Below are 26,901 nucleotides of genomic sequence, written 5' to 3' on the forward strand. Positions count from 1 at the left end.
AAAATATTATCGTAATGGGTATTTAATCTATCCAATGAAAGCAGTCTCTCCGTCTAAGAAATTTTACTGCTGAAAGGTCGATTGCATGTTAGATTGTCAGACTCTACAAGGTTTGAATATGGCAATACTGAATATGACTATGTTAGCACACATTGACGCTGTATGATATCGTCTTGATAATGTATTCAGTCAGTTCACAAGCCATTAACGGTGTTGTGTTGAAAAGTATCTTTACTTATTACCCACACGGGTGAGGAGATCCCGTGTAATATCTTTTGGATATTTGCACAATGTGCAATTTAGTGATTCTCGACGTTTCACACCACTACGTTCATTCATAATATTCCATCGATTCATTGATGAATTGACCGTGCTGTAATCGCACTGATTCGAGATTTTAAAATAGAAAAAAGAACATACAGGATTTTCGATTTGGATGCTTATTTAATGCTTCATTTCATATTTCATTAATAATATGGCGTCGTTTACTTAACATGTTTTGTAATAAAAAAAATTCTAATCGTATTTTGTAAGCAAACATGGCTACCCAGTTACCGTCAATGACCTGGTCAAGGTGGACGGATGCATTACTGGACGTGTAACGAGAATAATACAACCACTAAATTCCTATCGCGTGTATGTGATTAACACTGAACATGGTGAAATGGAAGTCGCAAGGTGTTGAATAGACTGAAAGTGTTGCCGGAAACGATATCGAGCAAGTTGGCATCTCGCCAAAGTCTGACTTACTGAAAGATGATTTTTGACCCCTCAATCGAAAACAAATGCCCCATATGTTTTTCAACAAGACGATAAAACTTCTTTCATACACTTCCCAGACTCATTATCATACCCGTCTCATCAGTTATGTAGGTCACATTACACTTGTCCCCTGTGTAGCCCGACACACATTTTCCAGTGAAATTAGAAGCTCTCACCTGAATGTCTACACTCCCCTGTGTCTTTGTCACATCCGTCTCTACAGTTGGGGGGACAGGTAGCATCACACTTGTCCCCTGTGTACCCCGGCTCACAGCTGCCACACTCCCCTGTGATCCTATTACATCCACCTGTACAGTTAGAGGGACAAGGTATTCTACAGTGTTGACCGTAATACTGGGGATTCTGACACGGTCCTGTACAACCATCACCATAACGTTCACACTGTGTACAGGCTGGAGGACAGTTCACACCACAGTTATCTCCCTTCTTGCCGGGCACACATCCCTCTGTACACACAACACGGTTGTTGTTCATCTGACACCGAGAGTTGAGACAGGTGTCTGGACAGTCATGTTGACACTGTTTACCATAGAACCTGGAGTCTGGACAGGTAACATTGCAATATCCCTGCTCACAGCTGCCACACTCCCCTGTGTCTTTATCACATCCACCTCTACAGTTGGGGGGACAGGTAACATCACACTTGTCCCCTGTGTAACCTGGCTCACAGCTGCCACACTCCCCTGTGATCCTATTACATCCACCTCTACAGATGGAGGGACAAGGTGTTCTACAGTGTTGACCGTAATACTGGGGATTCTGACACGGTCCTGTACAACCATCACCATAACGTACACACTGTGTACAGGCTGTAGGACAGTTCACTCCACAGTCATCTCCCTTCTTGCCGGCCACACATCCCTCTGTACACACAACACGGGTGTTGTTCATCTGACAGCGAGAGTTGAGACAGGTGTCTGGACAGTCATGTTGACACTGTTCACCATAGAACCTGGAGTCCAGACACTGGAGACACTGTCCAGATGACGTCACACTGACACAGCGGGGTAGACACACACCGTCAACACAGGTCACGTTGTTACCGTCACAGTTGGAACACGGTGTGCTTGAAGAGGAAACTATCGAATGGAAAATGAAAATGTAAATATTAAACATCTTCACCGTCAACACAGGTCACGTTGTTACCGTCACAGTTGGTGCCAGGAGCTGCAGATTATTTTAAAGCAAACGTTGAGCAACAGAATTTAGTTGCTGAATGTCCGCACATAGTTTACTGAAAACGGCTCTCAATTTAGAAATGAATACGATGCAAATATGAATAGGATTATTCGATATTATGTACGATACTTTAGAAATGTGTGAATGGCGAGCGCTATCAGTAGGGTACACACAGATCAGCTCATGTTCACAGCTATTTTGCCCTTCACATGAAATGGGGTGTGTTTCTGAGGATAGTCAAGACTGGGTATTCCTTTTTGTACTGACGATTACAATTAATGAGGAATGCTAAAGAAAACATTAAGTGCATTTAAGCCAAACCATCACCATGGTTTTGGTAATGCTCTAATTACATTTATTTTTCATATTTGCTACATGAAAGTAAAGAAATTGCATGTGAGGAATATACATTCATACTGACCGAAGTAAACCGATATAGATATTTTCTGCGCGACTGTTATTGCGTAAATATAACCCTTTTCTTAACATGCATAACTGTTTTAATGCTGTTGCAAAAGACTTCTATCAGAAATGACAAAAGTGGATGAGCGTTTGGGCGGAAACTGCATAATGATTGCATTCTTTCCAGGTTTTGTTAACGGAAATCAAACACAATAAGTATCCATTTGAGTTGAGAAAGTTGCTATCGCATTAATTAGAATGAGAAGACAAAACATTGAACGTGCCCTTACATAATTACCAATTAAATCATGACTAGAAAGCATTACAATGTTCCAGCCGCTTTTATACAGGAATTCAGATGTCTTATCTCATTTACAAGTAATTTTATTGCCGGTTATACGCTCATCATATGACCGAAACTAAATTATGTACTCAGAAAACATTTCTGAGGAAAACAAAACTAGTATAAACAGGGTATGTTTGCCTTGATTACACGCTCCATCCTCACAACGAAGCTTGCAGTATCTTCCTCTGTAACCAGGTTTACAGTTGATGCAGTCGCCCGTCAGTCTGTAACAGCCGCCAATGCGGCCAATCATTTCATTTCTTTCTGCGCAGTAGTAATCATTGTTTAATTGTAGTAGTCATGATTTCTTTTCTTCATTCATCATTAATTAAGAACAGTTAAGAACGAACCTGTTACAATGGGTACCATGCATATAGCCGCCACCACACAGAACACCGGGGGTCGCAATACCAGACAGAACGGCACCATATTTCTACATGAAATATAGTAATACACATCATGAAATAACAGAACCATCTATGAAAAAATAATGAGACTATGATCATGGGTTCCAATACTGGTTTGCGTGGATTACGTTTACTGTACCAACGCTCGTTGGTTTCCAAACCTACGTATGCACGTATTTCCTCTCACGTTAAGCTTTCTAGCAGCGACATAACTGAAATGCATAATTATTAAAGTTTCCTAAATTCAAATTCACTTACTACTTTGTAGTTTCAATTATAGCATTCGTTATCTCTATTCAAAAAGATAGAGATATCAACAGCAATCAGGCGTGTTGCTTTCACTAATGAATTTGTATCTTGAATACAATACATTGAACATACAAGCCCTCATGATTATTATTATGAGCATAACTTAAAATTACCTTTATGAATCCGATGTGTCCGACAGTTTTCATCTAGTTACCTCCACAAATGGGCAGTCGTCTTCTTAACAAACTAGTTGCATGTTACACTTTCCTCCTTCAAACCAACAAAACAAACATTTTGAGGAAACGGTAACTGCAGCCAATATCACTGATAGTCAAGAAAGGCGTGTCTTCGTTTAAATAGACACGTCCTTAATGCTGAGGAATCCATGGACGTATGTTGACCACCTGCATAGCAAGCACACATATGACTCATCGGAGCTGCGTTATATTCCCCGTCATCCACGAGTATTTTACCTTCATTGCTAGGAAATTTGAACTATAATTTACATTGTGACTAATGATGTCATATACTAAACCAAAACAGAAACTTCTTACTTGGAGAAATGAAATATATTAAAATGGGTAGTACAAGGTTGTTCAAGGTAACTATGGCGAATATTATAATGCCAGATCTAATCTGACGCATCTGACCATTTCAACTGTGGAGAACCACGCAGGGTGCATGCAGCGCAGCACGTTTGCGGAGTCACGTGAACACAAATTCATGTACCTAACATTATGGGGAGTATTACACGGTACTGAACAAGTGACAGTACAGATGGCTAGTCCCTGTGAAATCAAAATGTCACCCATCGTGCTACTGTTGACTGTGGATGATGCACCAAGCGCACCTTCATGCCTAATCCTGTTCAGTGTAGGATCATTACATCCATACACCACATTGATCCACAAGCAACAAGCTTTGTTCTATATGTGTATGTTCGAGACATAAAGTAACACATGTGAAGTCAGACAGACATATTTATTTGTATATGTGGCCTTGAGGCCAATAGTACATGTGTACAATAATAGCAGTGCATTTATGCGCAACCTGTAAATACGCGAGTTATAGGAACATAAATAAATCCATAAACACCCATTCACAATTTACATTTTTTCTCTCAACATAAGTATGTGGTACAACACAAGGGCTAGCTTAAACAACAAGTCAATGTTTTCTGTGCGAAGTAGCATACAGAATTTATGTCTCGACGGTTGGTTATAGAAAAAATAAGGCAAATATGTTTCTCTTATTTTCTAAATATTTCGGGCATACAAGTAATACATGGTACTCATCTTCTTGCGATAAATTGCAGAATGGACATTGGATATCTATTGCATTTGAAGTTTTGGCAAATCGCGCCGCTTGGACTTTGAAGTTGTAAGCGTTACATCTAAATTTAGTAAGCGTACGCTTAAGTTGTGGTGATTTAATCTTTGAAAGGTAAATTTCTGTATTAATACAATATTTATATTCTGAATAAAAGTTGACACAGGTTGACGACGTTATTTCATTATACCAGTCCTGTTGATAAATGTCTTTGCATCTCTGCTTGAATAATTTGATGAAATATTGTGTATTACTTACATTTTGGGCGATCCATACATTTCCAAAGCCATGACTAAAAATAATAGTTCTAACGAATGAAACCCAATTAATATCTCCGGTATCATCTAGTGTTTTAAGCATCTTGAATATCGTGAAATTGGTTGTCTCATCAATCTTAGCCAATATGCAATAACCCGACATCGGGCGTTAATAAACAGTGGAAAACGTCCACATTCAGCTAAAATAACCTTATTCGCAGTTCTGTAGCCAACACGCAACAAGAACTTACAGAACTTTGAATGTACCTTTTCAATATTCTTGTTTATGTTAATGCCCCATATTTCAGAGCCGTACAACAGAATTGGTTGAATTTTTCCATCAAACAGTTTAAATGATGCATGGATCGGTAATTCTTTATATTTGCATATGAATTTCTTTATGACATGTAGGGCTCGTTCAGCTTGCATAGATAATGTTTCACAGGCTCTGGAGAATATATTTCTACACGAAAATATAATACCTAAATATTTGTAATATGACACCACACATGTGAAGTCTATTTGATATAGTATATCTCATGTTCTACGAATGTAAATGTTATCCCGGCAATAATTACTTGCAATTGTAATTGTAATTATATTTAATCTTTCAAGCTAGATCAGGAGATTGGATGACCAAGTTGTCTACGGGATCACAATTCACTGTCCAGAGTTGCTTCCCTTGCCCACTCCGTGACCTTTGATCACGAGTTCGAATCTTGTTCGTCACTTCAGACTTTAAACCCACACTGGGCTTACAAGCCATGATATAGCTGGGAAAATGTTAAACCCTACTCACGTGCTCATTCACTCAAGTAGATGAAAGTACATTTATGTTATAAAAACAACAAATGTTGGAATATTATTACTGCGCTGCTTTGTTTACATGCTACTTTCCAACCTCTAGATGTGAGGTTATTTCCCTAAACTCTTCACCATGATGTCATATGATAGTGTGGTAAAGACTGAAATGCATGTATATATATGTTTCACGGGTTTTCATTTTCTTGTAGATGTGAAGGTAAGTGTAAGCTGTCATGTGTGCATGTAAAAATTCTACATGTTGAAACAACTGTGACATTGCCTCGTAACAGCTCAAAAGGAACCTTATTTTGCCTATAAATAGGAAAATGAAATTAGGTTTGTCTCGAACAGTTACGCGCGGCAAATGGATATTTTCGGAAGTGTTTCTGATTATAACAGAAATATATCTTACATACTCACAATCTGAGATCAAGGAATTGAGAAATTAATCTCTGTTGCTATTTGAAGATCCCATATTCAATCCACCTCACATATGAAAATACATACCAGCATATCACAAATTCGGTGTATGAAAACGAAAGCTTTATTGTGCAATATGGATATACACAGAACAAGCACTATTTTTTGAACAACTAAAATGGTTTCATGGACATTTTTTCACCAATTACAATGTATTTGAAGCGGTGTTGACTTTGTCAGGTGTAAGATATTTCACATTGACACTTGCTAAATCAAGATGTTGTTCTATAGCTATTATAGAATCCGTCTTTCTAATGAGATTCTCAATACGCTGTTGAACTGGATTGTCGATGACTCCATCCCCTTCCTGATAAGTCTGTAGATCGGAGTTACTGACAGTCAAACCTATTATGTTCCTCTCTGATGCATCATCTACCTCACTGTCCACCACGTCCACCTCTGGCGTTTCTGCAACAAGCGGTTCATAAGTCGAATCATGTCCACATTGATGGACCAAAGCCACGTGATCTGCCGATGACATTGCACCATCAAACCTTGGAACTGATGTTCTGACTTTTACATTGTCCAAGGGGATATCCTTGTTTTGGACAGGGCGTCTATTGGGTATCTGAGGCACAGGTAAGTTGTTACAGTCAGATTCAGATCCCAAATCCTTATCGTGGATGTCCCAGTACTTGTGTGCCCAGTACTCACTACCATCACTCTGTCCCAGATCCTGAGGACTGGGAAATGGTTCCCTTCTGTGAAGAAAAGGACTGTTTAGTTCATGTTAAATTGAATATACACATGTATATATATTGAACATATAGCTGTATCTATATAAAATGTTGTTATTTCAAGCATACCACATAGCATTTGAAATATGTGTAAACAGATTCAATTCTCAAATTTCAGATTTACATTATATTTGTGTCTGCATATGAGGAAACAAGAATCTGTGACTAGGGAAGTTCTCTGCACTATTTTTTCCTATATGATTCTGCTGGTACATGAACATTCTCACCTATTCTGACATTTGCTCTTGCGTCTGGTTAGAATGACCACAGCTAAGGTTGTTCCAAGCGTCACAAGCACTGCCAGTACTCCAGCTGTCACTTTCAGGGTCAATATAGTGTTACCTGCAGTGAAAAACATGCATCGTAAATGATGGTTGGAGCGAAAAGCCTAGAGGTTGAAGTTTTCATTCGTCATGCAGAAAGTCCAGTTTCGAATTCCCCAAACCGACACAACGTCTTTGCAAATTACGCTGTGCTCTTCCTCTAATATTGCTAAAAGCGACGTGCTAAAAGCGTCCGATGTATTTTTTACTCTTTAAAGGAAAGGTTCAATATTGTTCTCATCGTATGCCTAACCTTTGAAACAGGAACACTTTGTAAATAGTATATTGTACATCATGTCAGACTCATCTATATTAACACACTCATCAATATTAACAAAGATACTATATAGTGGACAGTGGCAGTAATATTTCAAATAGGTTCAGGCCGTTGTATTTTTATATGCATTAATTTATCTTGCTACATATTAGGCTAATACTTTTACAGATACCTTCATATCATATGTCTTATGAACATGTCTGATATTTGGTAGAAGCTCGTGTGTACAAGTCACCTGAGTCACAGGCACCTCTTTGACAGAGACCGTCCGTACACCTCGTGTATCCATCGGCACAGAGAATACATCTCCCCGTGGTCTTGTCGCATCCAGCACAACTTGCAGGGCATTGTATTGAGCAGAAAGGACCGTAGTACTGGCTGTCTGGACATGATCCTATACATTGCCCACTATGTTGTTCACACTGAGTACAGTTGGAGGGGCACGTTTCATTACAGTACGTCCCCGTGTAACCTGCCACGCAGCTACCACAGTCACCCTTGTCTTTATCACATACATCTTGGCAGTAAGGAGAACAGGCAATATTACAGTACATTCCCCTGTTGCCTTCCACACATCTGTCACAGTACTCCCCACTGTAACCCTCAACGCAACTTCTGCATTTGCCCGTGGCTTTCTTACAACCATCCAAACAGTTATCAGGACATGGGGTTTCACATTGTGAACCGTAATACTGGTCGTTTTGACATGATCCAATACAAGCATCTCCTGTTTGTTCACATCTTGTGCAAGATGAAGGACACAGAGATGCACAATTTTCCTTTCTTACCATCCACACATCCATCTGAACAAACGGTACGGGTGTTGTTCATCTGACAGCGAGAGTTGAGACAGGTGTCTGGACAGTCATGTTCACACTGTTTACCGTAGAACCTGGAGTCCAGACACTGGAGACACTCTCCAGATGACGTTAAATGGACGCAGCGTAGTAGACACACGCCATTGTCACAGGTAACGTTGTTACCGTTACACTCGTTACACGGCGTTGTTGATGATGCAACTGCAGTTACAGTGAAAACATATTTACAAAAGAGAATAATCTTAGTACTAAAGGAAACACATCGTACAGCATAATGGCACAGTATAATTGAATAAAACTGTTTGGAATGTACTTACTGCTATAAATAAAAACTTCATGATAAACTATTTCACAAAATTATCGAGTGATTGAGCGATCATGTTCTGGTGGTATGCGAAACTCTATTTGTTTACCAACCTGCTGGGGTACATGACAGCAGGATTACAAGTGTTGACATCAGGACTACCCAGAATGTCGTGCTTTTCTGCATCTTTCCCTTCAATAAAATGAATAATGAGGTCTGTATTAACTGAAACGTCAAGATTCCAATAATGCCAAACACTTACAAATTAAATAGACATGTCACTTCACGTGATAGACAGAAGAGAGAGATCAGATTATGACTGTTAATGCCCTTCAAGATATGTAAAATATATGTACGCTGAATCTTTCATTTTCTTGCAAAATTGAATTTATTGTCTTCAATAAGATTGTGTCTGATGTCACACTGATCATATTTTGATACCCTTTTGTAAGAATAAAAGTTGTTATTTATATATTTTTATATGTATGTTATTCAAAAAGTTTGTGAATATAAACCTAAGTATTTGTTTAAAACGACAATTCCAAATTAATTCTTACTCCCTCATCAGGTGAAATGAATATTTACGTAAGGGTATTTTGACGCCTTTGCATAGTCCTATTAATATCACAAATCAGACAGGTTATTTCACATGATGGTTGTGAACTCAAAAACAGTAACAATTGAGGTCATTTATTCAGGTAATTTGTACTTAAATGTTTTTCATACAAACACGGTGTCTCCCTTGTCTGTCCGAGATGGAGGCTAGATATATCATAACCACATGGATAATAGGCTACATCGAAACGAGTTTCATTTGAAACTAAAATACTTCCTGCTTTCAGTGCAAAGTCCAGAGCTGTATTGCTCAGGTGCCGTATATTAGAGGTGTTAGTGAGTGAGTTGTCGATAATGAGTGAGGACACGAGTATGTTTTAATACCACTCCCAGCAATATCAAGTAGGCTCATCAGAAACGGATTTCCTATTATGTCTGTATGGGGAATCGAACCCGCACCTTCGGAAGGTGACGAACCAGGTCTTTACCCACTAAGCTACCCAAACGCCCTTTGTGGGCGATAGAATTTAAGAATGAATTTATATGATAAAGTGGATATCACGGTTGTGTGTTTTGGTGTGTTTGATATCACTCTTGTGGAATAAACACTGTGTGTTAAGTGACCAGAGGTGTTAGATATATACACCGTATTCTGAAATAACTGCAGCAATCGGACTTCTATATATACGTGTATGTCGAGTGACGTGGGGCGTGGTGGGCGAGCTGGCTAAAGCGTCAGGCTAGTGTTCCAACGTGACGGTGACGGGATCGAGCCCACCTGTGAGCGGTGGTAAAAACCTTGGAGTCAACTTTGTGTGCAGACTCTCTCAGTGTTGTAACAACCCCTAGTGTACAGTGCACAACCCTGTGCACTTAAAAGAACCCACGAATCCGTTGGTATATGACCAGATGATGGCCACATGAATACGTGCAAACACCTAGTGGCGGGTACAGCAACGTGCAGTAAACTTGGACAAAGTACTGTGACTAAATGTGTCCCAGTCCACCCAGTTGTGAATGGGTACCTCGTAAGGATTGGAAAGCCACACTAACTCGGTGCGCCTAGTGGCTGCAAGAGTTGTATGCTCCCCGGGGAGTTGAGATTGATAATTCGGCGTGCCGTTGGGATTGACATCCAGCTGAGCTGGATATCGGCGCTATACAAATGTATGTCTGTATGTCTGTATGTCTGTATGTCTGTGTCTGTCTGTGTGTCTGTGTCTGTGTGTGTGTGTGTGTGTGTGTGTGTATGTATGTATGTATGTATGTCTGTCTGTCTGTGTGTCTGTGTGTGTCTGTGTGTGTGTCTGTGTGTGTGTCTGTATGTGTGTCTGTATGTATGTCTGTATGTATGTCTGTATGTATGTCTGTATGTATGTCTGTATGTATGTATGTATGTATGTATGTATGTATGTATGTATGTATGTATGTATGTATGTATGTATGTATGTATGTAATACGTGTACAAATATTTGAAATTGAATGAATTATTGTACAGAACAACAAACAGTGCATACATAGTGTATGCAAATCTCCACAGACCGGGATCTGTGTATCCAAGCCAGCCGGTGTAGGTCGGGGTGTAAAGCTTGCTTCTTTTCAACAAGGAAGTTAAATAGTTACACCTCATTTGAAACCAATAGGATCTCTGCAATACTCTGTATAATGAAGCTGATATTTTTCTGATATTTTTCTCTTTTTTTCAAAATAAAAAACAATAACAATGTTCGTTTTAGCAATGTATAATGTGTGATACATGTAGTGAAAGTATGGTTGGGGTTTTATTTAACTGTGATATATAGAGAATCTCACCCAAGTGTCTTCCGATATCAATTATATCAACACGAGTTGATAAAGTTAGAAATATCCGAGGCTTGCCGAGTATATTTTTACTCTTATCAACGAGTGTTGATATATTTGATATCAGAAGGCACGAGTTTGAGATTCTATTTATCATCCAAAATCACTCTTCGCTAATTTTCAATGAAAAATGTACATCTCTGAACATGTTACTGCCATTAGACTTGCAGTGCAGCGATGTCATAGCATTGTGACGTCATCAAGTACACGACGTCAAAGCATTGTCAGGGCATTGTACAAAATCTACTGTCAAAACGATATCTCCTAGGAGATATCGTTTGATCTCACACAAGCGATATCTCCTGTGGAACACAGTTTTGGATGATAAATCAGATTATTCCTTTTATGCACGTTATCAATATGTGATTATTGCTTTCGTAGTAGAAGTGAATTTCAACGAAGGCTGGTCAAACATAATAAAACCTCATGAGACATGTCAACATGTTTGCTGCAGCCACACTCTATTATATCACGATCCATCATATCTATGACATTGGCATTCGCAAACATGTCAGTAAGCATTACATGTTTATTGCCATTTATATACTCTCCCCAGAATGAAACGCATATAGGAATTTCAACTGTATTTTTATGTTTATTTTGAAACATCTTGTAGGCTTTATGAGTCAATGAAATATAGCGAAATTGCACACTGGGAATGCACACTTATCCGTCTTTGACACCAACTCGAGGAAAGTTAGTTTGAGTGTCACATGGAGACTTGTGGTGGCGCTGAAGTCAATACCTCATGTGAAAACAGTGGGCATCCCCCAGAACTGCACGGCATTGCCTCGGCATCGAACGAATAAATCTCAGAATCTCGTGTTGCCCTATCGCAGCTCACTCTGTAGTGCCTGTGCGAGTTGCTGAAGTGTCTGGGGCTGAGGGTTACGGCGTCGCACCCGTCTGTCCAGGGCATCCCACAGATGTTCGATCGGGTTTAAGTCCGGTGATCTTGAGGGCCAGGGAAGTCTCTAGTGTGACGTGCTGTGTGGGGCCTGGCATTGTCCTGTTGAAACAACTCCCTCTAGCCATCAATGATTGGAAGGAGGTGTGGGCGTAGGATTTCGTCACAGTACCGTTGAGCTGTCAGGTTGGCCTGAATCATCACCTCTCCATCATCAAATCACTTCTCCTAGGGCAGGTGATATCTGCCCACATCAAAACACTTTCCCGGCCGAATCTGTCCACCTGGGGATCCCAATCGTCGGCAAAACGTTCACGTCGACGTCTGTATAACCGCATTCTTCCATCGCGTCGTTCCAATAGAAATCGTGATTCATCACTGAACTAGATTCTACGCCAATTCGGTAGGTTCCAGGCCTGAACGTTGGTGCACCATTGAACTTGATGTCGACGATGTTGCACAGGGCCAAAATAAGGTCTTCTGGCACGTAAACCAACCTCTCTCAACCTGTTCCTGACGGTCTGTGCAGAAAGCCTCCTCAATCCGGGTATTTGTCGAGCGGTACTGGTCGCCGTAGCTGTTCGATGACTCAGGTGAGGTACCCGGATGTAGCGATCCCCCTAACTTTCACGTGCATTACATGTCAATTGTGTATTCTGTGACACTACACACCGAAATTGAAAATCATGCTGTTAAATACGGGCATTTTACGATGGTGCGTTTTATAGCAATTATAAACAGAGCAAACCCTTTTGTAAAATGAATCATGTTTTAATTCATTGCTGCATGAAATTGCTATTTTCATGATGCGTTTCTTTTTGGGGAGAGTATATATTGATTTCATTAAGCCAGAATGTCCTTTAGCTCTACTTACTGTGTGTCATATATACATGTTCGCAGTGAAACAGGTTATACCCAAACATACCAAACTGCTAAATTCTATAGTCAACACCACTAGCGTTATATTAAGGGTTACCGTTAAGGGTTATACGCTTATTGATAGCAACACACATATTCAAGAGGTATATGCAAGATACTCATGGAAACGATCTGCCTGTCTGTGTGTCTGTCTCTCTCTCTCTCTCTCTCTCTCTGTACTCACCTGTACGTGTGTGTGTGTGAGAGAGAGAGAGAGAGAGAGAGAGAGAGAGAGAGAGAGAGAGAGAGAGAGAGAGAGAGAGAGAGAGAGAGAGAGAGAGAGTATATTTCCATTTTATCAAGTTCAAAATTCGGATAAAGTAAAAAGTGAAGGTACAAATTATGTGGCACGAGTGACAGGCTATCGTCTAAGAAAGGTACCAACCAAAGATTTCGATCTATCGATCACAACAAAGAAGACGACGACTCGATTCTGTCATGTATCAGAAACTGATATTGATGAGGTGATGACCCGCAATGAAAAAAGAAACACTTCCCAGAAAACCCTGCCCGAATTTGTTGTTCTATTTAGACAGAAAGATCTTATTTTAGGCATGAGTTACGTTTGCACTGTATTAGAGACTAGTCACAACCATATGCCGTCGTCATGAACGACCTTCACCTTGGCGTACCGCTAAGTATTCTTACGCGAATGCTCGATTCTCTTCATATATAAATTCAAGTACGATTTGCTTACTTTTGTTTAGTAGTTTTAAGAATGACATTATATTATTAAGAGATTATTAACCTCGCGTGTTCCTGTATCATTAATATCATATTTTAGGAATAAAAAATATGTATTCCTAATATTTGATATTAATTATACGGAAACACACTCGGTTAACAACCTCTCTCTATATATATACACACAACACATATATCATCGATGCTTCTATACACATATGGCTTCACGCATACCGTAACGGATGCATATGTAACAGAAAAGAGGCATGTATCTCACAAAAGATCTTTTTATTAGAAGACGAGAATATACCTTGTGAATATAGAGTGAGTGAGTGAGTGAGTTATTATTTAACGTCACATCGGCAATATTTCAGCCATATCGTGACGAAAACACTTGACATTGAAATAGAATATATAGAGAGATTACTAAAACCTGCCTACGAAGGACATTAAAGGTACTAGATAATCACAGATATCAATATAAAACTAGCGAACAAAGCTCAAATATTCCAATTAAAGAAGACAATACAATGTAAAAATGGGCTATAGATCGCCAACAACTGAAAGTAGATCACCATACTAAGGCCCATGGGGACTTACATTACTTTTGCTACCTGCATGGACCCTAGCTGGATTTACACCATCCCTTCAGCCATTGGCGTTGATGCTGAGATTTAGCCATACATTAAAAACACAAAAATACTACGATTAAAAACCTGGTACACTTAAACTGACTAGAAATGATTTGGGACTTCCGGACCCTCGCAGGAGGACAATAATTTTACGCTACTTCAACCCCCTTTGAGAGTACAGCCACCAACAATCTCAGTTACTAATTCAAACTACCAATAGTAAAATATATATCTATTTACAAATCACTTAACAAATCTATTTCTTTTAAAAATGCAATAATTAAATGAGCACTGACATTATTAAAAAGATCCTTCATAGTGTTTACTTTGAAATAGTTATCCCTTGTGATGGAATATTCGATGCAGTCAAGCAAGACATGCTTGACCGTGATTCTTTCATCCAAAGGGATGCAAAACGGAGGATCTTCGCCTTTAAGCAAATATTCACGGGTATACCTTGTATGGCCTATACAACATCGCCGCATAATGACCTCATCAAATCTGGACTGACAACCCAAGTAAGTGTAACCAATATATGGTTTTATTTCATGTAATTTATTAATACCCGCCTGGGTGTCCCACTTCTTTTGCATCAGATCGCGGATGTAAGTTCTAATGCTAGCTTTGTAATCAGAGCATGGAATAAGAAGTGGTGTCACAGATTTGTTGAGTGCTGCCTTGGCAGCAAGATCGGCCATTGTATTCCCAGAAATTCCAACGTGGCTGGGTAACCAACAAAAGACGATGTCGCATTGGCCAGTAGCAAGTTCATTATATAATTCAATAATTTCTAATAAAAGTGGATGTTTGCAAGAGAGATTTTTAATAGCCTGAAGGCAAACAAGAGAGTCAGAAAAGATTATATATTGTTTCTGTTTTGGATGTCTTTGAATATATTTAAGAGCTGCTAAGATGGCGTTTGCTTCTGCTGTAAATATAGAGCTGTTATCCGGTATTCTACAAGATATTGTTCTGGATCCAATGACAGTGGCACATGTCACTGCGCCACCGTCGTTGGACCCATCTGTAAATAAGGATTTATTTCTTAATTGACTAAATTCTTGTTTATACTGTAGTTCATTTGTTTCTGATTTTTTAAATGTAGTTAATGTTAGGTCAACTTGTGGCCTAGCCAATTGCCAAGGCGGAGAAGAAAGAAGACGGGAAGGAGATATATTTTCCAGCTCAAAGCCGGCAGCCGAAATGAATGGTTTAATTGTTAAACCAAGAGGCGGAACAAGAGAAGGCTTTTTGTTGTACAGATCCTCATAAAGAGGATTAAAAACACAGTTAAATGCAGGATTTGACTCATTGGAATATAGTTTTGTTACATACTGCAAGGATAGTTTTATACGGCGTTGTGCAAGAGATGGCTCATCTGCCTCAACGTAGAGACTCTCAATAGGAGAAGTTCTGAATGATCCAAGACAAAGTCTCAGACCATGGTGGTGGACAGAATCTAATAATTTTAAGTTGCTTTTGCAGGCTCCACCATATACGATGGAGCCATAATCAAGCTTCGAGCGGACCAATGATCTATACAGGTGTAGGAGGGTAGTTTGGTCCCCTCCCCACTTTGAATTAGAAACGACTTTCAATAAATCGATTGCCTTCAGGCATTTATTTTTAAGGGATTTGATATGAGGAAGAAATGTTAAATGGGAGTAAAAAATCAGACCTAAGAACTTGGCCTCATTTACAACCTTGATGGGAGTGCCATTTAAAAACAGTTCTGGGTTTTTATGTGGTTTATATTTACGGCAGAAATGTATGCAATTAGTTTTTGCTTAGAAAATTTAAAGCCGTTTTCAAGACACCATGTATTTATTTTGTTTAGACACAATTGCAATTGCCGTTGCATATTTTTACCGCGACAAGAAATATTAAAATCATCCACAAAAAGTGATCCATCAATTGAAGCATTTAAAACCTTGGATAAACTGTTGATCTTAATACTAAACAATGTGACAGACAAAATACTGCCCTGTGGGACACCCTGATCCTGATTGTAACGGTCAGACAGGGTTGAACCCACTCGGACTTGAAATTGCCTATTATTTAAGAAGCTGGATATAAATTGAGGCAAACGGCCTCGTAATCCAAAATCATGTAAATCTTTTAAAATCCCATGTTTCCATGTCATGTCGTATGCTTTTTCTAAATCGAAAAAGATTGACACAGCATGTTGTTTATTAATTATGGCATTCTTAACAAAAGATTCTAAACGTACTAAATAATCGATAGTACTTCTGTTTTTACGGAAACCACATTGTATATCTGTTATTAGGTTATTGGTTTCCAAGTACCAAACAAGTCGATTATTTATCATGCGTTCCATGGTCTTGCAAACGCAGCTAGTTAGTGAAATGGGCCTATAATTGGAAGGATCAGTATGATCACGTCCAGGTTTAGGGATGGGAACAATTATAGCATCACGCCACGACGAAGGAAAATTTCCAGACCTCCAAATATCATCAAAAATGGTTAAGAGGGTCTCTAAACTGGTAAACTGATTCTGGTAAGTGCTTCAGGAGTTGATAATGTACGTTATCAGCTCCTGTAGCAGTATCATGAGCCTGGTCAAGAGCAGTACGGTGCTCATGAATCGAAAATACTTCATTGTAATCTTCCCCATTATCTGAAGTGAAATTGATAGTTTTCTTTTCTTTTTGTTTCTTATATTTTTGGAATAGAGGTACATAAGTCGATGAGGAAGAGTGTCTAGCCAAAGTTTCTCCAAGTTTATTTGCAATATCGGATTTACTAGTTAATAACTTGTCTCCGTCTTTAAGATGCCTAATGCTAGATTGAGAACCCTTGCCTTTGATTTTCTGGATCATGTTCCATACTTTGGTTATCGGCGTACGTGAATTGATTTGCGAGACATAGTTTCGCCAAGATTGACGTTTATTTTGTTTGAAGGTACGTCTTGCTTTTGCATTTAAGATTTTGAACTTGTTCAAATTATGGACCATAGGCTGGCGACGGAAATATTTCTCAGCTTTTTTCCGTGCCTTCCTAGCCTGTTTGCAGTCATCGTTGAACCATGGTTTTCGTATGTGTGGATTTGCAGAGGACTTTGGAATGGAGTCATCAGCTGTTTTGTTCAGTTCATCAGAAAAGAGTTTAACAGGGTCAGGAACTCCCATAAACAGTTCAGGTTTCAATTTGTTGGATGAAAGTGATTCAAACAGAAGCCAGTCAGCTTTAGTAAAGTTCCTTCTCGACAATGGAGGGATGTCAGAGGGACATATAGCTTTGAGAATGGTTCGAAAATGGTCACTTCCACACAGGTCGTCATGGACTGACCATTCAAACTCACTCAGCAGAGTAGAGTCAGTGATGGATAAGTCAAGTGAAGAGTATATTCCTGTACCAGGATGTAAATAAGTGTTGGAATTATCATTAAAGAGACAGATATTGTTGGTAGAAATAAAATGTTCCAGTACGTTCCCTTTGCTGTTTGTATGTGCACCTCCCCACAGGGGGTTGTGTCCATTCAAATCACCCATGGTGATACAGGGCTTAGGAAGTTGGTCATACAGCGCCTGAAGATCGACAGGCTGCACAAAAGAAGAAGGAGGAAGATAGAGTGAGCACAATGTAAAAACAATGTGCATGGTTACACGGACAGCAACAGCTTGCAGATGGGTATTTAGAGGAACAGGACTGTGAAGTATGCCCTGTCTCACTAATACTGAAGACCTCCCAGTTGCTTTCGGCCCTGGATGAGAAAAGCAATGGTATGGAGTATACTGTCTTATATCAATTCGATCGTTTCCTTTAAAATACGTTTCTTGTAAACAAAATGCCGATGGCGTAAAATCTTGTATAAGTAAGTGTATATCATTAAAATTGTTCTTCAGTCCTCTACAATTCCACTGAATAATGGTATTGGAGCTGTTCATGGAGGCTTAACTGGAGATCGTGATTGGGAGGAGTGTTCACTCCCATTGATTGTTTGTAATGGAGTTATGAACCTCAACAGGTGTAACAACAGGAGTGGGTGTCTTCACGTAAGTGAGAGCCTTTTTTCTTTTTTCCAATTTCTTTTTCTCTTTTCTAGTTAACCTTGCATCACCCACAGGTGTACTTTCAATTGAGTCAGATGGTACATCAATGGTAGGATTGTCCGTTTGTGAAGTTGTTGATTGCAGACTACCTTCCTGAGATAGTGCAGTGGACTGCTGCAGTACAGTCTGGTCGTCCTTGACCCAGGAGATGTTGGTCTGACACGAAACAGAGACTGTCTTGCAAACCGGAGTGGAGGATGCAATTGCTGCGGAATATGTTTTGACATAAGTTTGAGCAGAAGATGGAACTAGTGTTTTGCTTCTTGGTAGGTGATGTTATTTGTATGTTTAATTTTTAGGATTTGGGCTTCAAATTCAAAAGATTCACTCAGAGCTATCATGGGCTCCACTGCAACGGTAGCATACTGCCATCTTGCTTCGGCAGAACTTGGCGCCATGCCCAAACTTTTGACACTTAAAACATCGGAGTGGATTTGGTACATAGACCTCCACCCCGATGTTGAAATATCCAACCTTTAGTGATTTGGGTAATGCAGGTTGAGAAAAAGTGAAAAGATAGGTGTATGTTTTAACAAAGGTACCATCTTGAGTTTTTTCTGGAAAAACATTTTACATTTGTAACTCCTTGAGCTTTTAAGTGAACAGCAATTTCCTCCTCGCTCATGTCAGAAAGACAGCGAGCAACATCTCTGACAATGCCTCTGCTCGTGTTCAGTGTCTTGTGCTCCGAAACAACAACAGGAGTATTAACAAACTGTTGTAAGCCCAACAGGTTGACTGATTGGTGTTTCCGTACACATTCCACTAACAAGGCACCAGTCCGTAGTCGTGTGACATTCTTGACATCGCCACAGACACCTCTAATGCCCGCCGAGATAGCAAATGGATTAAGTTTTAATGGGCTTCCATCAACTGACGCAATTACGATGAATCGTGGCCAAGAATCTGAAATCTCTGGAGCGACCTCCTCATCAGACGAGAGCACATCTACATGTCTGCGTTTATTTGCTTTGGATGAACCAGGTGAATTGTATTGAGACATGGTACAGTATATGAATTCGACACCCCTGCTCCCCACCCACCATGGAGTGTCAACAAGGACGGTGTCAATTTGCACTGGATCTCCAGGATGCTAACACCAGGGATACAGGGGTGCTATACTCCAGTACATATGACGTGAATAGCTAAATTCGTCTAATAGAGTAGATGTCAGGCTGGTCCGGCCCATAACAAAAATCTAAAGACACATAGAATTCAGCGGTCAACATCACCAGATTGGTCCATGAGCCACCGCCGTCTGGCATAGGACTCTAGGCAATTTAATATGATCAATATTTTTTACACAATAAATCAAAATATCCTAGACCCAATGATAATTTAAATGTGCATAATCGCCATGCGCAGGGCTTGGCGTGACCAGCCGATTGATAGAACCGGGCCAGTTCTACCACCCGTCTAGGTGAAGTAAGGGCCAAAGTGGTGAGTTGGGCAAAAGGAACACGGTTCCAGGATCCTATTGCCCTCAACCACCAGAATCCCGTCCTCCACCGACACCGGGGCGCAACCCACGGAAAACAGGTTGGTGGACCAAATATACCCCCGGGTGCACAACGGGGGGGTCGAAGAGCGCTTAGCGTTACCCAGCACCCACCACGAGGCTCTTCACGGGTGCCTTGTGAATATAGATCATCCTTTTATTCAAGTCGTATTGTTTCGGTATTATATAACCATATCTAAACCGACAGTGTCAATATTGTTCTAAATAGACATTACGGGAGTGTGGACATGGGGTTGATGTGGGTACGTGAATAGTACCCAGATATTATTATCACCAGGTGTATCAACAGATGATCGCATGACGGTGTAAATATGACATCACACTTCAACAGCAAAGTTAACCACATTGAATAATGAATAAATGGCTTTTGATTTGTTAAATAAAAATATGTGTGACTATGAAGGGTACAGCTGAACATTGACATTAATGCAGTTTAATGCTGCTTTTGACAATATTCCAGCAATAGTTTGGTTCACAAGACATGGCTTAGTAGTAGTAGTAGTAGTAGAAGAAGTAGTAGTAGTAGTAGTAGTGGCAGTAGTAGTAGTAGTAGTAGTGGTAGTGGTAGTGGTAGTGGTAGTAGTAGTAGAAGTAGTAGTAGCAGTAGTAGTAGTAGTAGTAGCAGTAGTACTAGTGGCAGTAGCAGCAGTAGTGGCAGTAGTAGCATCGGCAGCAGTGGCAGTAGCAGCAGCAGCAGTAGCAGCAGTAGTGGTAGTGGTAGTAGCAGTAGTGGTAGCAGTAGTAGCAGTAGCAGTAGTAGTAGCAGTAGTAGTAGCAGTAGCAGTGGTGGTAGTGGCAGTAGCAGTAGCAGCAGCAGTAGCAGCGGTAGTGGCAGTAGCAGCAGTGGCAGTGGCAGTGAGTGCAGCAGCAGTAGTGGCAGCGGCAGTGGCAGTGGCAGCAGCAGCAGTAGCAGTAGTAGTAGTAGTAGTAGTAGTAGTAGTAGTAGTGGTAGTAGTAGTGGTAGTAGTAGTGGTAGTGGTAGTAGTAGTAGTAGTAGTAGTGTTAGTAGTAGTAGTAGTAGTAGTAGTAGTAGTAGTAGTAGTAGTAGTAGTAGTGGTAGTAGTAGTATTAGCAGCAGCCGTAGTAGTAGTAGTTCTTGTTGGGTGTTGGTGGTGTAGTGGTAGTAGCAGTGGTTGTTGTAGTGCAAACTTGGCACTGAATTTGTAACTGACATGTAAACCCTTTCAAATTCATGCAAATATTTCCTGTTATAGCATTTATATCAAGTTTCGTATGGGTATACCTCTCTCGCTGAAACACAAGGGGCGTTGATCAATAATAGCTATGTGACACCACATGGTACTTCCAGCAGCTGTATACGAAGGGAGACAACCCCGCTGCACTGGGAAACTGTAAAACTCTTTGGTACACCAGATATATTTTACACAAAACTCATATGAGTTTTAGACTTCACTGTTCACAGACATTTTGGTTACACTGCACTGTCGATAGTGCCATGAATACAGTACAACTCTTTCTACTGGCCCGCTTAACTTCCATAGTTCACAAGCATAATTTTATTTTATACATTCAATACACTTCCAGACAACTATCCAAGTAAGCCAACCTTAGAAGACTTTGGGCTACACACCCGTCGCTGGGTGATTTACATATTTTGCAGTAATTTGCGTAAATCATAAACTATTCAAAATAAGAAACTTAGTCGACATTGGACTTGTGAAAGTTAGCGCACCACACTCCTCTCTGGGCAGATCACACTGATGACTGTTTGACTGACGTGGACGTGTGCATGGTTTTCTTCTGAATACATATAAAGCATTTGTTATCAACATCTGAACAATTACACAGGTGTATTAATCGAGCCGATTGAAAAATGCCATAGGATAATGAGCAGGTTTCAACCGACAAATTTCATCAGAAAACTATGGAAACTACTTATCAAACTTTTATTTGTTGCTCAAAATGCGTTTAAATATTAAACGTTGTATCAATGATAAGTGTCAAATATACAAGGAACAATAAACACAAGTAGGGTCTGTGTAATTTATTTAGCTTGAAGCAAAGTGTTAAATGCTGGCATACACAATTATTACAGATATCAAGAAACATATAAACAGAGTACAGATGTGCTCTGATGCATGTGGTTTTCCTGTATGTACAATGAGTCGTGATTAATGAGTATGACAATAAAGCCTTTCCCCATTCATAAGAAATGTCTGTCAAAATCAGAGCAGACTGAACGATCCCGACTATATCATGAGTTTTATGAACCAATATCAAATAGAGAGGATGCCACGTGATTCCTTCACGGTGAGCGTAACTTGCCCCCCAACACAGAGATAGGTAACGTGGCGTCATAAACGCATGCAAAGGCAAGTCAAGAAAGCTTTTTGTAAATTTGATTAAGCTCATTAGCTATGGCCGTATTGGACGATAATACTTTCTCATGGCTTTAGTCACTGGTTTGTCCACTACACGTTTGTTTGAAGACCATCGCGGTCAGTATATATTGCTGATTGTGACTAAAATCGATATTCCCTTACTAACGTTTATCATGCTAGTCCTTACATGTGTCAGCTTTTGGACAAAGGTAAGTGGCAGTCACGTTTGACAAGTCACAGTTTTGCTCAATGAATATGATCGAATCCGTTTTCTTTATCAATTCTTGAACCTCTATCGATATAGTCAGGTCACAGTCATCATGGAGTGACTTTGACCTTAAACTATCATCTTTGACATGTTGTGCTATTGCACTCAACAGCGATAACGACGAGGTTGTGTCAGCTGGTGGTTCTGAAAGGGGTCTCTCGATTACACTTGAGGGTCCACGAAAGATCGCTTGTCCTTCCACTGATAATGGTTTCACGGTTTCATGGTGCTTTATCCGGAGCTTCACGACTTCGGTGTCAGAGGAACCTGTGTTTGAACACGGCGATGAGGAGTTAATATCTCTGTCGTGTATTTCCCAGTACTTGTGTGTCCAGTAATCACTGTCGTGGTCATTCCCCGACCTGACTGCATGTTCCGGCTGTGTCCCATCTTCTGGTGGAGATGACCTTGTGGAACCATCTCTGAAAACAGCCATGACAGTGTGTAGGCTCAAATGCGCATTATGCCCAATGGGAATTGGATTATTTAATAAAATGTATAAATATACGTTTTTGAAATTGTTTTGAAATGTTGACAGATATATTCATGCGATGAGAACAAGCATTTAATGACACTTATCTGAACTTATCTGACATCGCCAAGTCATAAAACAGTGTTTTGGAACCTGTGACATGATACGGTAGATTTTGTATATAATATTTTTCTCACCTTCCCAAACATTTCGGAAATTGTCGAACGACCAATATGACAATCCCAAGAAGGATAACCATCGTCAGTATTCCAGTCGTAATTTTAAATGGGAAATTTAGACCTCCTGCAGAAAAGACATAAAACAATAAGACACATTATATAAAATACATTATAGATATGAACTTCAGTTAATAGGTTAATATATTATCGTAATGGGTATTTAATCTATCCAATGAAAGCAGTCTCCCCGTCTGAGAAATTTTACTGCTGAAAGGTCGATTGCATTATATAAATTGTCAGACTCGAGTATATGACTATACTGAATATGACTATGTTAGCACACATTGACGCTGTATGATATCCTGTTGACAATGTATTCAGTCAGTTCACAAGCCATTTACGGTGTTGTGTTGAAAAGGATCTTTACTTATTACCCATACGGATGAGGAGATCCCCTGTAATATCTTTTGGAGATTTGCAAAACGTGCACACTTTAGTGATTCTCGACGTTTCGCATTCATAATATTGCATCGATTCATTGATGAATTGACCGTGCTGTAATCGCACTGATTGAGATTTTAAAATAGTAAAAAAACATACAGGATTTCGATTTGGATGCTTATTTAATGCTTCATTTCATATTTCATTGACAATATGGCGTCGTTTACTTAACATGTTTTGTAATAAAAAAAAATTCTAATCGTATTTTGTAAACAAACATGGCTACCCAGTTACCGTCAATGACCTGGTCAAGGTGGACGGATGCATTACTGGACGTGGGACAGGTAACATCACACTTGTCCCCTGTGTACACCCGGCTCACAGCTGTCACACACTCCCCTGTGTCTTTATCACATCCACCTCTACAGTTAGGGGGACAGGTAACATCACACTTGTCCCTGCTGTACCCTGTGGCTCACAGCTGTCACACTTCCCTGTGTGATCCTTTATCACATCCACCTCTACAGTTGGGGGGACAGGTAACATCACACTTGTCCCCTGTGTACCCTGGCTCACAGCTGCCACACTCCCCTGTGTCTTTATCACATCCACCTGTACAGTTGGGGGACAGGTAACATCACACTTGTCCCCTGTGTACCCCGGCTCACAGCTGCCACACTCCCCTGTGATCCTATTACATCCACCTGTACAGATGGAGGGACAAGGTGTTCTACAGTGTTGACCGTAATACTGGGGATTCTGACACGGTCCTGTACAACCATTACCATAACGTTCACACTGTGTACAGGCTGTAGGACAGTTAACTCCACAGTTATCTCCCTTCTTGCCGGCCACACATCCCTCTGTACACACAACACGGGTGTTGTTCATCTGACAGCGAGAGTTGAGACAGGTGTCTGGACAGTCATGTTGACACTGTTTACCATAGAACCTGGAGTCCAGACACTGGAGACACTCTCCAGATGACGTCACATTGACACAGCGAGGTGGACACACCACGTCAACACAGGTCACGTTGTTAACGTCACAATTGCAGGGTGTGCTTTTAGAAGAAACTGTCGAATGGAAAATGAAAATGTAAATGTATGGTATGTGTTCAATGTACAAATTAAACATCTTCACCGTCAACACAGGTCACATTGTTACCGTCACAGTTGGTGCCAGGAGCTGTGAATTATTTTAAAGCAAACGCTAAGCAACAAAATATTGTTCCTGAATGTCCGCACATAGTTTACTGAAAACGGCTCTCAATTTAGAAATAATAATACGATACAAAAATGAATAGGATTATTTGATATTATGTACGATAGTTTAGATATGTGTGAATGGTGAGCGCCAACGGTAGGGTACACACAGATTTTCATTGCTTCATTCAAATCATGTTCACAGCTATTTTGCCCTTCACATGAAATGGAGTGTGGTCTGAGGATAGTCAAGACTAGGCATTTCTTTTTGTACTGACGATAACAATTAATGAGGAATGCTAAGAAAACATTAAGTGCATTTAAACCAAACCATCACCCTGGTTTTGGTAATGCTCTAATTACATATTTTATCATATTAGTTACATGAAAGTCAAGAAATTGAGCAATATACATTTATACTGACCAAAGTAAACCGATATAGATATTTTCTGCGCTAGTGTTAATGCGTAAATATAACCCTTTTCTTAACATGCATAACTGCTTTAATGCTGTTGCAAAAACTTCTATTAGAAATGTCAAAAGTGGATGAGCGTTTGGGCGGAAACTGCATAGTGATTGCATTCTTTCCAGGTCTTGTTAAAGGAAATCAAACACAATAAGTATCCATTTGAGGCTTAATGCAGCACCCTGCTTAGAATACAAAAATAAGAATTTCAAGCCAATGCATTTGTTAACTAAAGATAATAAGTTTCAGCAAAATCAATTAAATGCGTCATCATGTCACTGGATTTGTTAGTCCATCACGTGATTGTCTGGTTTCACTGCAGGCCACCGTCGTACTGCGCAACACACAACACTTGAACAAGAAACTGTGCCACCTGAGGGGATTATATGTCAAGCAAGGCCTGCTTACCCTTTCCGCAAACACCTGGGGCGGTATTCTATAAAAGTCTTAAGTCCTTAAAAAGACTTAAGTCTATGGAAAGTGACTTAAGTTTTTTGAAAAAACTTAAGTTTTGTCTTAAGTCACTTGTTTTTTTCTTAGTCATATTCAATAAAGGTTTTAGACTTAAGTTTTGTTGTTTTTGGACTTATTTCCTAAGCCTGCATCCATGTAGGCTTAACTATAGGATTTCAACTTAAGTCTGTAACTAAGATGGCTGCCGCACAGCGTGTTTATTTGCCAAGATCCAACAGATTCAATGATATGCGTGATGAGGAACTTCTTAAGAGATACAGACTGAACCAACAAGGTATTAGATTTTTATTGCAACTTGTTGGAGCACAAATACAGCCATTAACTGGACGGAATCATGCAATTGACGCGACAACAAAACTTTTAGTCACTTTGAGGTTCCTGGCAACAGGCAAGTTTCAATTGTGTAACGGGGATGATCATGGGTTGAGCCAACCGAGCGTTTCACGTGCGATATGCACGACTGTAGAAGCCTTGACCACACCTGCCATGGTGGCACGGTTTATACACTTTCCCAGTCCTGCCGAGTGTCAACGTAACAAGGTGGAGTTTCACCGGACAGCCAACTTCCCGGGGGTGATCGGCGTCATTGATGGCACACACATACAGATACAGGCACCGACTGTAAATGAGGATGTTTACGTCAATCGGCATCACTACCACAGCATCAACACACAGGTACTTTCTTTACGGATTCATATTTTGTGTGATGAAAAATAGTTCATTTCTAAAGACATACATGTACAGTAACGTCTCAAACCTTTCGATCGTCGATTTGGGCGTAACAAGCTTGTAAACGTGCCGTGGTTTTGTATTTTTCAGGTAGTATTCGATCCCTTCGATCGCATCATTGACATCGTTGCACGCTGGCCTGGGTCCACACACGACTCGAGAATCTTGTCCCAGAGTGGCCTTTTCCGGTTAATGGAGGGTAACAACTTGCCAGCTGGGTGTCACCTCCTCGGTGACAGCGGTTATCCGTCCAGACGTTGGTTGCTAACACCTTTCTTAGGCAAGATTACAGAATACCGGATACCTATCCGCCATTTTTATTTTGATTGCGCATTTATTTTTGCGCACTTCCATTTTGTTTCCTTAGCAACGGCACGCGATGAATGAAGGCTGTGTTGAAGGAGCGTTCAATATTAAATATTAAATATTAAACAATATTAAAGCTAAAAAAATGTAAGGTAAAGGGGGTACCCCCCTTTATT

The 26,901-nt window shown here is 40.1% G+C and overlaps 3 protein-coding genes across 3 annotated transcripts in view; all 3 read right to left on the reverse strand.

Moving 5' to 3' along the window:
• Positions 1–26,901, reverse strand: part of LOC124289762 — a 123,958-nt gene that overhangs the window by 50,273 nt on the left and 46,784 nt on the right. The window contains exons 4-5 of the mRNA XM_046726408.1: positions 24,065–24,157; positions 939–1,487 (exon numbers count right to left, since the gene is read on the reverse strand). Coding sequence (XP_046582364.1) covers positions 939–1,487; positions 24,065–24,157 — 642 coding nt within the window. The remainder of the gene's footprint in view (positions 1–938; positions 1,488–24,064; positions 24,158–26,901) is intronic.
• LOC124289773 lies at positions 6,345–7,789 on the reverse strand. Its single transcript, XM_046726437.1, has 2 exons — positions 7,201–7,789; positions 6,345–6,937 (listed from the first exon to the last, which is right to left on the reverse strand). Exons 1-2 carry the CDS (start codon positions 7,329–7,331, stop codon positions 6,382–6,384), a joined length of 687 nt encoding a protein of 228 aa, XP_046582393.1. The 5' UTR covers positions 7,332–7,789; the 3' UTR covers positions 6,345–6,381.
• On the reverse strand, positions 21,834–23,250 carry LOC124289775. The gene is made up of 2 exons (XM_046726439.1): positions 23,123–23,250; positions 21,834–22,875 (listed from the first exon to the last, which is right to left on the reverse strand). The coding sequence occupies exons 1-2, from the start codon at positions 23,182–23,184 to the stop codon at positions 22,362–22,364; spliced, it is 576 nt and encodes a 191-aa protein (XP_046582395.1). The 5' UTR covers positions 23,185–23,250; the 3' UTR covers positions 21,834–22,361.

Source organism: Haliotis rubra, unplaced genomic scaffold (genome assembly GCF_003918875.1).
Source record: "Haliotis rubra isolate DU_JTF1 unplaced genomic scaffold, ASM391887v1 Scf449, whole genome shotgun sequence".
Classification (NCBI taxonomy): Eukaryota; Metazoa; Mollusca; class Gastropoda; order Lepetellida; family Haliotidae; genus Haliotis; species Haliotis rubra.